At 39.2% G+C, this 12,877-nt stretch overlaps 1 protein-coding gene across 1 annotated transcript in view; it reads left to right on the top strand.

The window, feature by feature from the left end:
- The window catches only part of DAAM2 (dishevelled associated activator of morphogenesis 2), a gene marked incomplete at its 3' end in the record, with an annotated part of 98,363 nt that overhangs the window by 35,924 nt on the left and 49,562 nt on the right, over positions 1–12,877 (top strand). Inside the window, exons 3-4 of the mRNA XM_010182510.1 lie at positions 5,124–5,198; positions 12,754–12,848. Of these exons, the coding sequence (XP_010180812.1) occupies positions 5,124–5,198; positions 12,754–12,848 (170 nt within the window). The remainder of the gene's footprint in view (positions 1–5,123; positions 5,199–12,753; positions 12,849–12,877) is intronic.

Below are 12,877 nucleotides of genomic sequence, written 5' to 3'. Positions count from 1 at the left end.
GGGACTTCTCTGCAATGCATTAAAACAGTCTGGTATAAATGATGATGGAAATACAAGAATGCTGGATTCAATGTCAAACCTGTATCTGTTCCTAAACCTGCCATTGATTTCTTGGATGAATTTTTATTTTCATGTTATGGTATATGTTTCCCTGTCTCCATCTGCAAGAAAGAAGCCTTATAAAGTTGCTGGGTTTGTGGATGTATTTATTAATACTTTGACATGCTTGGATTTTCTGGGCATGCTCTAGAGAACTGCTCAATATTGTTTGGGGTTCCATTTGGTGAGGAGTAAAATACCAAAGTGGAAACTGAAACCCAGTGCTTGCCACAGAAGAGCTTACATGAAGGCGGTTACTGCTCAGGCTTCCACTGTGCTGTTCCTTGCAAAACTGAAACCATCTGGAAAGAAGCACCCATCATATAAACAGTGTCTTTGATTTTCATAATCCACTCAGCCATGAATATCTGGCATTTTCACATGGCTTTTGTAACACTAGTGATCGGTACTTCTTTGTAGAAAATTTCTCAACAAAGGCAGTGGTCTATAATTCTTGATTATGTCCATTATTGCAGGCTTTATATTGCAAATGCTTGTCCCACTGACACGGCAGCCACTAAAGGTCTCTGCCCTCTAGAGAACAGCTTGCCCAATGGATCGGTCTCCCGGGATTTACAAAAAGGCTTTCAGGATCAGCTGAGCTGTGTACACAATTCTTCGTTTTATTTTGTTTCATTTTGATTGGTTCAGATGGTCCAAATATTTGCAGAACTCCATTAACTCCTATTTGAGATGAAGTCATAAGTTCCACTTTCCACCAAGGCATGGAACCTATCCAAATTAGTGTCAAAGCCTATATAATACCTTGGCTATATTGCAGGCTTGTATAGTATCAAGATCCTGTTTTCACAGCAGTTACATAGTTGTTACTCCAGTGAAGAATGATATGGCCCCTTATAAAGTCCACAAGCTGACGTCTGTTTTTCAATGTAATATTTACACTATTCAAGGAGCTAAATGAAGGCTTTGCTTTAATAGATTCCTTCAGCTAATGTTTTCCCTTATACAGATGGGTTATTGTTTCCAGCTTTTGATACCTATGTGGCTTTGTATTTTAGGGCCTCATTTTTTGGATAGGCTTTCTTCTTTTCCTTCTCTGTGTCTCCTGGAGCAAGGGAAGGGTTTTGCCATTGTCATCAAGTTGACTTACAGTTTTCTCTGGTGTTTTATTTGAGGGCCAAAACCCTGAAGATATTAAAACCAAAACAAACAACAAACTCCAGCACACTGTTGTTGCCCCCACCACCACACATGCACACACCCCACACCCTGAATTGTTTTCCATTTTCAACTTACCTTCCCCTCTCTGAGAGAAACATGGTACAGCAATTTCTTACCATGGGCAGAACTCACATAATTTGGGCAACGAATTTGTTCTTTTTCAGTAGCTCTGATGCTACAGGGGTGAACTTCTGTCTCTCTTTTGAAAATGTTGCCCAGGTGATTGCTATAAATATCACCGTGCCACCTAATAATTTCATGGGGCTGGATAAAAATCTCTATGTGGGAGCAAGCTGGAGCATAGGAGGTTCCATATGAACATAAGGAAAAACTTTTTTACTGTAAGGGTGATAGAGCACTGGAACAGGCTACCCAGAGAGGTTGTGGAGTCTTATATATATATACTGATATACTTTAGGGGATCAGAGTCTTCTTATCCTTTATTCTTATAGTGAATTTTTGGGTTCAGAGAGGAATTATTCAGAATTCTGATTTTTTTATTTTTATTTTTTTTTAGTGTGTCTATTCTGATGCTCTTCAACCTTCATGTCTAAACTAGACATCTAGAAAGGTTAGTTGTGGCATTCCAGCATTTATACTTTTTTTTTTCCTTAAATTTTAAGGAGAAATGTATTGTAGCTTATTTTGGCATACAAAGGATGAATCCAGGCAGTCATGTACATGTGTTTGTACCTTTACTTGGAGTTCAGAATGCAGGCAGAAGTTAGGCAACATGCATATTCTCTGTTCTGACAATTTTCTTGTCACCTGTACTGTGCAAACAATTATAGCTGTCACTTGGACTTTTGTAATTCTATGCAGAGAAAAAAATTAGAAGGGCATATGAGCACACCTTGCCCTTCAGATTGGTGACTCAACCTGGTTTCCTGCAGAATGACTTTATTTCATTACCTCTGGATTAGCTCCCTGTCTCTATTGTTCTCTTTGGGGATTATAAGATTATCTTATAAAAATAATGTTGTATTTATCTACTGTATGTTTTAATTTATTTTTCCATCAGCAAGGTTGTATTCTGAGTTTTGCACAGGAGGTTAAGGTCTGCTGAGTGTGAAACCATTGTCAGGGTTAGGACTGCCACTATGTATTCTACACAGAAAAGGGGCAGCAAAAGGCAATGTAACAATAACACATGTTGTGGTAATACAAACTGGCTATTGGTAGGGAGTTGCATATTTCTGTAATGTGCCATTTGGCTGGTCCATCAGATTCCAGCTGACTGTGGCCAGGAAAGGGAAGTAAGGAAAAGCAACAGAACTTCTCACTAAATTTGGGAAAGGTCACCCTGTTCTTAATTGCATCATTTTTTATCGGGAGGTGGTGGGTGTGTGGCAACTGTGGATTTAATTGCCAGCTCTTGCCACTTTGCTAGCTTCCTATACTTTTCATGTAGTGGTAGTCTACTATATGATGTTTTTTAAAAATCTTCTGCTTTTCCTAATTGTTCAGTTGGATGCAAGGGCTGAATACAAAGTTGTGATCTGTCTAGGATGTGTCTGTACTGCAGTCCTTTGCTAGATGGTGACTAAGCTGTTTTGTAGGTATCACAAATGAAGAATACTCCTTTAGTTTACATGTTGAAAGACAGGGGGAGTAAAGATTCAAATCTCAGCAATGATTTTGGTTTTAATTTTAAATATGAAAATTTTTGTTTGTGCAGAATTGTTGCCATGTATTGGTATGTAGCCCGGCAGGAACTTGTCAGGTAGCAAGATGTATTCTGAATGTGACTCCACAGGGAGCATGTAGAGCTATTTCTTATCTCTAAACCAAACAGTTCTGGAATAGCTGAGGTACTCTGACAAACACACACATTTAATATTGTTCTGTATATCTTCCAGAGTAACTTTTGTTGTACAAGTAAGCGTTCATATAGACAACATTGGTGAGATCCACACACTTTTCATACATCCTGAGACATCCTCAGGATGAGTCAAGGGGTTCAATCTCTTATCACATGCTAGGAGTCTTAATATGTGTTATCTGTAGTTTATAATGAGAGATTAGGCTCCTAGAAAAACTAATCCTCATTTTGCTGGTGACCTATCTAGAAATAGATAGACCCATTAGTATGAAGTCTTGAGCAGCCAAGGACCAAGAAAGAATTGGTTCCTGAGTAGGCATAGGTGGTCTTTTAGAAGTTGAGCTTGGTTGAGCTTAGTCTAGTGAAGATGATTTCAAGTGGATTATTTGGGAGGTAGAGATATAAGGATTAGTACTGCTCCTACTGTAACTGAGGGGATGCTGTTCTGTTCCTTTGGATGTTCTGAGATTGTGCTTTGGAATGGAATGGAATGGAATGGAATGGAATGGAATGGAATGGAATATTAGGAGTTGGAAGGGACCTCGAAAGATCATCCAGTCCAATCCCCCTGCCAGAGCAGGATCACCTAGACTAGGTTGCACAGGAACACGTCCAGGCGGGTCTTGAATGTCTCCAGAGAAGGAGACTCCACAACCTCTCTGGGCAGCCTGGTCCAGTGCTCTGTCACCCTTACGGTAAAAAAGTTTTTCCTCATGTTCAGACTGAAATAGAATATTAAGAAAAGGAAAAGGAAAAGGAAAAGGAAAAGGAAAAGGAAAAGGAAAAGGAAAAGGAAAAGGAAAAGGAAAAGGAAAAGGAAAAGGAAAAGGAAAAGGAAAAGGAAAAGGAAAAGGAAAAGGAAAAGGAAAAGGAAAAGGAAAAGGAAACCAGGCGGGTTTTGAATGTCTCCAGAGAAGGAGACTCCACAACCTCTCTGGGCAGCCTGGTCCAGTGCTCTGTCACCCTTACGGTAAAAAAGTTTTTCCTCATGTTCAGACTGAAATAGAATATTAAGAAAAGGAAAAGGAAAAGGAAAAGGAAAAGGAAAAGGAAAAGGAAAAGGAAAAGGAAAAGGAAAAGGAAAAGGAAAAGGAAAAGGAAAAGGAAAAGGAAAAGGAAAAGGAAAAGGAAAAGGAAAAGGAAAAGGAAAAGGAAAAGGAAAAGGAAAAGGAAAAGGAAAAGGAAAAGGAAAAGGAAAAGGAAAAGGAAAAGGAAAAGGAAAAGGAAAAGGAAAAGGAAAAGGAAAAGGAAAGAAATTTCAGTTGGCAGAATCCTACAAGTTTTGTCTTCTCCAACTGCCTGACCACTTCAGGGCTGACTGTAAGATAAACCATGTTGTTAAGGGCAATGTCCAAGTGCTTCTTCAACACTGACAGGCTTGGGGCATGTACCACCTTTCTAGAAAGCCTTTTCCAGTGTTTGACCACCCTCTCAGTAAAGAAGTGCTTCCTAATGTCCAGTCTAAGGCTCCTTTTGGTTTATCATGTCAAAATGGGATGGTCTTTTGACTTCTTTTCAGACTCCTTCACTAGCTTGTTGTTTTGTTTTGGCTTTTTTTCCTCCATAGCAGATGTTAAACTCCTATGTTGGTGAATCCCACCATCACTCTAGCAGTAGAGAGGCAATATAAATTATAAGATCTGTCAATATAGAGCTACAGAATGTAAAACTCTTATCTGCAAATTTGCTATCCTTTTACTTGGAAGCATAGCATGTTTAAGTGACTGAGGTTTGCTGCTTAGATGCCAAAGATAACTGTGTCTCCATCAAATGTTATTATTCTGTGTTTAATAACCTTAGATGAAGAGGATCCTTTTTATCTGACAGACCATGGTGACAGTGTAACATTACACTTTCAGAAATATTTGTAATAAATGCCATACATCTATGTGTGTTATACAAGAATATGGGGGAGATGCCACCATAAAGAACAGTGAAGTGAAGAGTCCCAAGTGGTTCTACAGTCCTGTTTTATCCTGCAGAGGCTCCTTGTGTAACCTTGTTTAACTTTCTGTTTCAGGAACAAGAAGATCCTAATAAGCTTGCTACCAGCTGGCCAGATTACTACATTGACCGCATCAATTCCATGGCAGCAGTAAGTTACCTCTTCTGCAAAGCAGGGAAGATTTCCTGCGATATAGATGTGTTTCTTTAGGAAGAAGTCCTGAAAGGAGAAGAATGTTAGCCCAAATGCATGACTACTTTAAAATAGGACTTCTAAAAGTAGACTAAGAAAGTACTAAGAAAGAGCCCTGCTCTAGCAGAAGAATAGATTAGAAAGCACCATAAGCATTTCCAATTTTTATTTCTACAATAGTGAGCACTGAAGGAGATCCAATTAGATTTTGAAATGAAAATTCAGAGCTGGAGTAATGCGATTGATAATTTAAAATTGTTTACATGCCAGCTGTGAAGCCTATCCCAACATATGGCTTTGATCCTTAGATCTCTGCACATTGGCACTGGTCCTGAAAAGAAGGGAAAAAAATGGCTGTGTGCCAGCTGGCTTTAAACTCTAGTAAACTATAATGATCCTGAAGAGACTGTCATGCTCTTGAGTGTTGTTGGAGCACAAAGGTAGTTCAGCTATGACCCCTATTTTGGAAATTTTGAGGAATGTTAATATAAAGCTAGCTTTCAGCATATGCACACACTCATACTTGTGTCTTGGCAGGGCTAGACAGACTGAAGCAGTGACAATTGAAAGTATCTTTTTCCATCAAACTGCTAACTGCAGTTAGCATTTTTGGAGACCTGTGTGTCATTTGGGCCAAGTAGAGGTGAAATAATTCAGTTCTTCAAGAGGAGTCTTAATAGCATCCTGTGAGGATTATATGAAATCATGAACAAGAGGGAACCAAGGCTCCTATTTAGCCCTTCAGAAGAGAAGAACAAGAGTATATTTGATGAATCAGAAAAGCAGCTAGTAAAACCTAATAAAGTTTTGTTTTGTTGTATGGTTTCAGGTTGATTTCTAAGTAATCTACAAAATAACACCAGAGTTAAGGTAGCTGTTTATGTAAGATAATATCTTCTTATATTTGAGCAGATAAATAGAGGAACATCTTTAATTGTCCTTGCTCAATAGCTGTATAGTATGTCTCTTCCTCTAAGCATCCAGTGGAGCTGACCACTAGCAGAACACCTGCAGATAGTGTCCACTCATCTCCTATGATATGGTAGATCTTATATTTCGAACAACCCCATGGAATGCTACAGGCTTGGGGATGAGTGGCTGGAAAGCAGCTTGGTAGAGAGGGATCTGGTTGTACTGGTCAACAGCCGACTGACTGTTAGCCAGCAGTGTGCTCCAGTGGCCCAGAAGGCCAATGGCATCCTGGCTTGTATCAGAAATAGTGTGACCAGCAGGACCAGGGAAGTGATCTTTCTCCTGTACTTGGCCCTGGTGAGTCCACATCTCTAATACTGTGTTCAGGTTTGAGCCCCTCGCTACAAGAAGGACATTGACAGTGTTTCCAGAGAAGGACAAGAAAGCGGATGATGGGTCTGGAGCACAAGTCTTATAAGGATCTGCTGAGGGAACTGAGGCTGTTTAGCCTGGAGAAGATGCTGAGGGGAGACCTTATCACTCTTTACAACCAACCTGAAAGGAGGTTGTAGTGCGGTGGAGGTTGGTCTCTTCTCCCAAGTAACAAGCGATACGATGAGAGGAAGTGACCTCACGTTGTGCTAGGGAAGGTTTAGATTAGATATTAGGAAAAATGTCTTCACTGAAAGGGTTATCAGGCACTGGAATGGGCTGCCCAGGGTAGTGCTGGAGGTATTTAAAAAATTGATAGATGAGGTGCTTAGGGACATAGTTTAGTAGTGGACAGGTTATGGTTGGGCTCGATGATCTTAAGAGTCTTTTTTAACCAAATGATTCTACTGTCTATGATTCTATGATTTTATAGTCAAATTTTGCCTCCAGTTAATTATGTTCAATGTCTACTCAGCACTTTTTGGCAGTTGTGCAGAAGTGACGACAGAATTATGTTTCTAGCATGTTAGGAAGCACACCTTATTTGTTTACTTATGCTTTTATGATTGATTTTTAAAGTCTTCTTTGCACCTTTTGTATCATAGTTTATGAGCTACAAAATAATTTCATAAAAATTATGCCTTAATTGATGCTAAATGTGTCAATACTGATGCATTTCTCAAGAATCAAGATTTAAAAGTTATCATAACTCAGTGTAAGAGGATAGAAGAAAAGCTGCTTTCTAGTGTGAGTCATGAAGAAACAAAATTATCACCTTCCTTCATGCCAGATTTTCTTGGGGCAGAGTAATGAAACAGAAAGAATATGGGCTTGTTTTGAGAAAAGAGATAGAGTTTTTGTGACTGGCATGGCACTATGCTTTGATTTCCTGACTGAACAAATTTGCTCTACAAGGGCCATTAAGGAAAAGAAAAAACCTTGCAATGTCACTGAGCCAAATACTTCTGGTAGGATTTGATCCAAGACCTCTTGAATCTACTGAAAGTTTTTCCATTGATATCAGTGACTTTTGGATTAGTCTTTAAATTATCTTGATGTAAACCTGGAGTACGTACACACCACTATTGTAAATCTGGAGCAGTTCCATGGAATGAGGCTATATTTTGGCCTATGTTTCTAATTTTAAACAAGTTTTAAGAGCACCAATAAACACCAGACCCCGTAATATTGTTTGCGTGCCTCAGTACTGAATGATTGATAACCTTTTATTTGGCTTCAAGCCTCATGATTGGCTCTTATGCTTGAAGTGTTAAGAAGACACAATGGGGTTAAAACCCCTGCTTCTGATTTACCGCTTTGTTGCTTCACTTTTAGGCAGGTGAAGCTTAGCTGACTTTATTTCACAGGAATTGTATCAGCGGAAAACTGGAGTAATACAGCTGAGAACCAGCTCCAACACATTTTAAAAGACATGTTCTATTCATTATTATTTAGACCTCTGAGATTCCTAACATCCAAACGGTTATTTTGGGTCCCTTATAATTTCAGTCCTAAATTTAGTGGTGAGTTTTTTACTTTTTTTTTAAACTGTATCCAAGTGGAGTTGGCTCAGAAGTGGTGAAAGAAAAACATGTTTCAAGTTGTTGCCTGACACTGTCTGGTCTATTTCAGTTTGTGTCTCTTGGGCACTATCAGGTATTGCAATATCTTAATTATAAATACTGCAAGAAGTATTAGAGTTGAAATGGTAGCAATAGTCACAGAAGTGTTAGTTTAAAATGCTTTAAGTCCTGTTTTTTTAAAAAAATTTAATCTTTGCATCTCCTGTGAATTAACTGCATAAGAATCTTTTTACATGTGGCTTTCACATATTTATCTATATTCTTTTGTTGAACTATTAAGATTTTTTTTTTAATGAATTAGCTTGGCAAAAACGTGCTTCCTACCTGCTGACAAAACGGAAATGTCACCTTTATCCTGCTGATATAAGTATCTTTCTATGGACTTCAACAGGCCAAGGTCCCTTGGCTCAAGGATCATTTTCTCAGAAGACCCTCTGCAGTGTTAGCCATCGTATCTGCCCCTCATGGATTATGCTTGAGAACAATGTGTTGATTCCTGACATGTTTGACATTCCCTACTTGTAACCTTAGACAACTACGTTAGGAAGCACTTTAGGTCACAGATTCCTGATCCAGTTCAAAAAGCCACACATTCTAGGCACAGTTCTGCTCAATTGTTTCTGTTGTTGTGACTTTTGAGATTGTAATAGTTTTTAAAACCCAGTTCTCACAAGAGCGCATGACAGTAGAGCTGGATCTCTTTACTACTCTGTGGTGTGCAATTCCTGTGGAGGGACTGTCTCATCCTTCAGGTAGCCTCACAGAAACAAAGGGGCCAAGTAGGTAATTGGTAGTGTATCTCCTAGACGAGTCCTTAAGAGAAAGGAACAGCTGCTAATAATGTCTAATTTAGAAAGAGGAGCCTCCAAATTTACACAGTCCTCTGATGTCTATATGCTATAAATAATACAGGTTGCATGTCCACAGTCAGAGACCATTTCCATTATCAAGGTCATTGTCATCTTCTGATTCATCAACACACAAACCTTCTTCTCTTAAAAATGCAGCAGCTGCCCTGTTAATATCACATGTAAAGAAACCTCACTGTGCTCCTCCGGCCCACCTCACCCCATGATACTGTCTGCTTGGCAGCACAAATAAACACAGCCCTCCTTTTACTGGGAAGGAAAACTTCTAACAGCACCACATTGCTTTTTTTGAGCTTAGCTGTGTATGCATTTCCACAGAGAGGCTTTCAGGTGAACAGTAGTTGCAAATCCAGCTTTTCTGGAGAAATGACTTGGTCAAGAGTATGAGACAAGGGTCAACATTAATAAATACAGCTGTAACCAGGCTCTTTTCCTTGATTCAGAAAGCATTTGAGTACAGCAGCTTCACAGGACATTAAAAATAAATATCTTTCAGCAGAATTTAGCAGGTGGATGACAACCCTCTCCTTCATCTGTGTTAAGTAACATCTATATTACTTTAAACTTATTTACTTAAATGTTCAGGTTTTCAAAAATTACATCTAGTCATAGTTTATGATTTATAGTCTATTCCCTTAGTTCATCCTTAATGCAATGCCTTCTTTTAGTGATGTGGTGCACCTTGAATTTCAACTGACTTTTCTTTGAAGAAATGTTTTAAAGTAGTATTGTCCAGGTATGTTATAGAAGGCATGCAATACAACATTTTTTTATAAAATTTTGATTTTCATTTTAATTCTATTTGTTTATGAACTGAAAGTGATTTCAATAGCGATAACACTTTGTTAGTTGTGATTTTAGATAAAATCTAAAGAAAGAGCTTGAACTGAAATGAGAAATCAAAATATCCAGGTTGTTTTTTCACTCTTTATTCTTTATTTCTTTTTTTTATTTCATTAGTGTGAGACTGTTACGTAAAACTAGGCCATCATACAGTATTGCTGCTGCTAGTTCGTGACCTTTTTTCTTTTGCCCTTTTTTCTTTCTCACAAGTACTGTCATTATGGTTCCATATTTTTCTTCACAGCAATTTAGGGAAATGATTAGCCACTAGGATAAGGTGTGGGAATTGATCTGTGCTTTTAATAAAACTAAAATGTTTCATCTTAAATGGAGCCAAATTTTCAAAAGTAATTTCTTTGACTGCCTGAACTTTATACATAAAATTCTGTGTGAATGATTTTTTTTCCCACCCATTCATGCATTTTTTTTTTGAAAGGGCAAATCAAATAACTAGATGCTATACTTTCATGGGTTATGAACTTAGTTTGAAAAACTTTAAATATGCAAAATGTGCTTGTAAAAAAAGGAGCCTTATGTATACCACCTTTAGAGACCAGATACGGAGCTGTCATTATTTTGCTTCCTCTTCCTAATATGCTTGGTTAACTGAGAGTAACTAGCTGCAAACTCATCACAGCAGATGTTAGTCCTCGAGTGCAGTTTGTCGTTCAGGAAAGCGATTCATCAGTCTGCTACGTTAATGAAATCCAGCCTCAAGTAATGACAGTTCCCTCCCCTCTGTCTCCCAGGAACAGTTATGTTTTCTGTAACTCTTGCTGAGAAAGCTCTTTCATAATGGGAACACGTGACCAGTCTATCTTTAGAGAGGGCATGATGATTTGAGTTTCTAGCCATGCACGGGAGTGAGAAATGAAGGGCTTTTGGCTGCCTGCAGCTTTAGAAAAGGGGTTTTCTATAATCACCCTCTGTTTTAAAGGCAGGATTATTTGTCTTTGTTTCATTTGGGAATGGGCCTTTTTCACTCTGAACGAAATACTGTTGAGCACCTTCCTACCATCCATTTGCTTTCCCCCCCGACCAATAGGAGAAATTAAGACACTAGAGGAATAGGAGCCATTCAAAGGAGCATGTATGGGCCAAAGGAAAGATGACCAGATGGGCTGTCACCCAAGAAAATACAAATCAAGCCCCAGATCACACCCCAGGACTCTGCCACTGAGATTCCATAATGCCTGTTCAGGATTTCTGTTTATTTTTCGAAGAGGGGGATCATATATGGCTTGGCTTAGACATTTCAGTTTATGTTTCTGGCTGTCAGGGGATGCTGGCAAAAGATAAAACGTCATCAGCTCATTTTCCATCAGTAGCGCTCTGTCATTCCATTAAGGCAGGAAATAGCTTGCTCTTTTACTGAGTGAATTTGACTTTAGCGTGGATCAGAGGGAGGACCCCTAGAGTTAAACACATCTCCCTGTGCCAGCTGTTCAGCATAAGACAGCAAGGGCATGGAGCCAAATGACCACCCTTAGGATCCGACATGTGTTGGCACCACATGGTTTGCAAAAGCAAGCAACATGGGAGCACTTCCAAGGGAAGTGAGGTGTTTGGGTGGTGGTGGTGGCAGGCGTGGGGGAGGGGTTAAAGGAAGTTCCAGTGAGAGGAAGGTTTTCTTTGGTGCTTGCTAAATAGTAAAGACTTAAATATTTTGCTGTAATGGGCCATAATTGTAGCTACTCAGATTCCACCACAGAGAGGTGTATAATATCAGATCCCTGATAGATGATGCTAATTTAATCAGGTTATTCATTTGAGAAGGGGTTCAGAGCTGCTTTCCAGATACCTCTGAGAGATATCCCCCAGAAGTCCTGCCAGTAAGAGGCATTTATCCTCTGTTTTACAATTAAAGTGACTAAGAAGACATAGCTATAGACTAAGAATTTCCAGCACTGAAGCTTGACTTTTTAAAGTCATACGTTGAATTTCTGAGGCTGAATGGTATATGTGATGGGCACTGCAGTCTTGCTTTTCACATACAAGGTTCCAGTGTTGCTGACTGTAGATCTTGAACCTTGATTTCCTTATATACCACCTTTTTTAATAGCGTTGTTTGACTTTGAGAACCTTATTTTTCATGTGTATTCCACTCATTGTCTCTCGCTTGAATTTACAGTGACCCATAGCATCTTCAGTTCCAGTTGTCTGTAAGCTCTAGTTATCTCAAGCTGCATAATGGGGGAAAATCTATTCTCCATGTGCCTCAGTTTACTCATTAAAAAACAATAACAGGGATTTTATGATGCTTTAGCTTTTTACAGTAAATATTTCTAATGAGCAAGGGCAAAGTGTATAGGGAAAATCAGTATCTTAAACCAGGTCATATATTTTGGGTGGGGGGGAAAATTTAAGCTTCTACGTACACAAACTGTAATTCAGGGTACTTGCAGGCTGTTTAGTCACTTGAAGAAAAAGCTTTTATGCTTTGAAACCTGACACACATCTGTTTTTTTTTCTTTTTTTCTTCCCCCCTCTTCCAAATCCCTCCAGCCATGTCAGTCTAATAGAAGATATTACCTCTCCCTACAAACTTTGCCTCACATATCCATAGATCACCACAGCAGATCCCTGTTCCAAATTAGGTACAGTTTTCTGAGGGCATGCTGGCAAGTATGATTTTTGGGGAGTAATCTGAGAACCCTATTTTAGCCAGTGTGGCAAAGTGGTATGTTGCTGCCAGTCCACATGAGCAGCCTCATCTGGATTCAGTTTTGTAGCTGAGGCGCTGCTTTCCTGGTGAGAGGTCGGCAGGCACCTCTGCGTGGGTTGATGGGATCGTTGTTTTTCATAATAGCCAGCCTGTCTCTTAGCTTCCAGGCAGCCCAAGCTTTTCTCATTGTCATCTTCTTTTCTGAACAGATGCAAACTCTATATGCCTTCGATGAAGAAGAAACAGAAATGAAAAATAAAATAGTTGAAGACTTGAAGACAGCTCTGCGGACTCAGCCCATGAGGTAATGTTTGTCTTTCATCATGATTCATC

Source organism: Mesitornis unicolor, unplaced genomic scaffold, assembly GCF_000695765.1.
Source record: "Mesitornis unicolor isolate BGI_N332 unplaced genomic scaffold, ASM69576v1 scaffold22104, whole genome shotgun sequence".
In the NCBI taxonomy this organism is placed as follows: domain Eukaryota; kingdom Metazoa; phylum Chordata; class Aves; order Mesitornithiformes; family Mesitornithidae; genus Mesitornis; species Mesitornis unicolor.
This window is presented reverse-complemented; position numbering and strand designations above follow the sequence as displayed.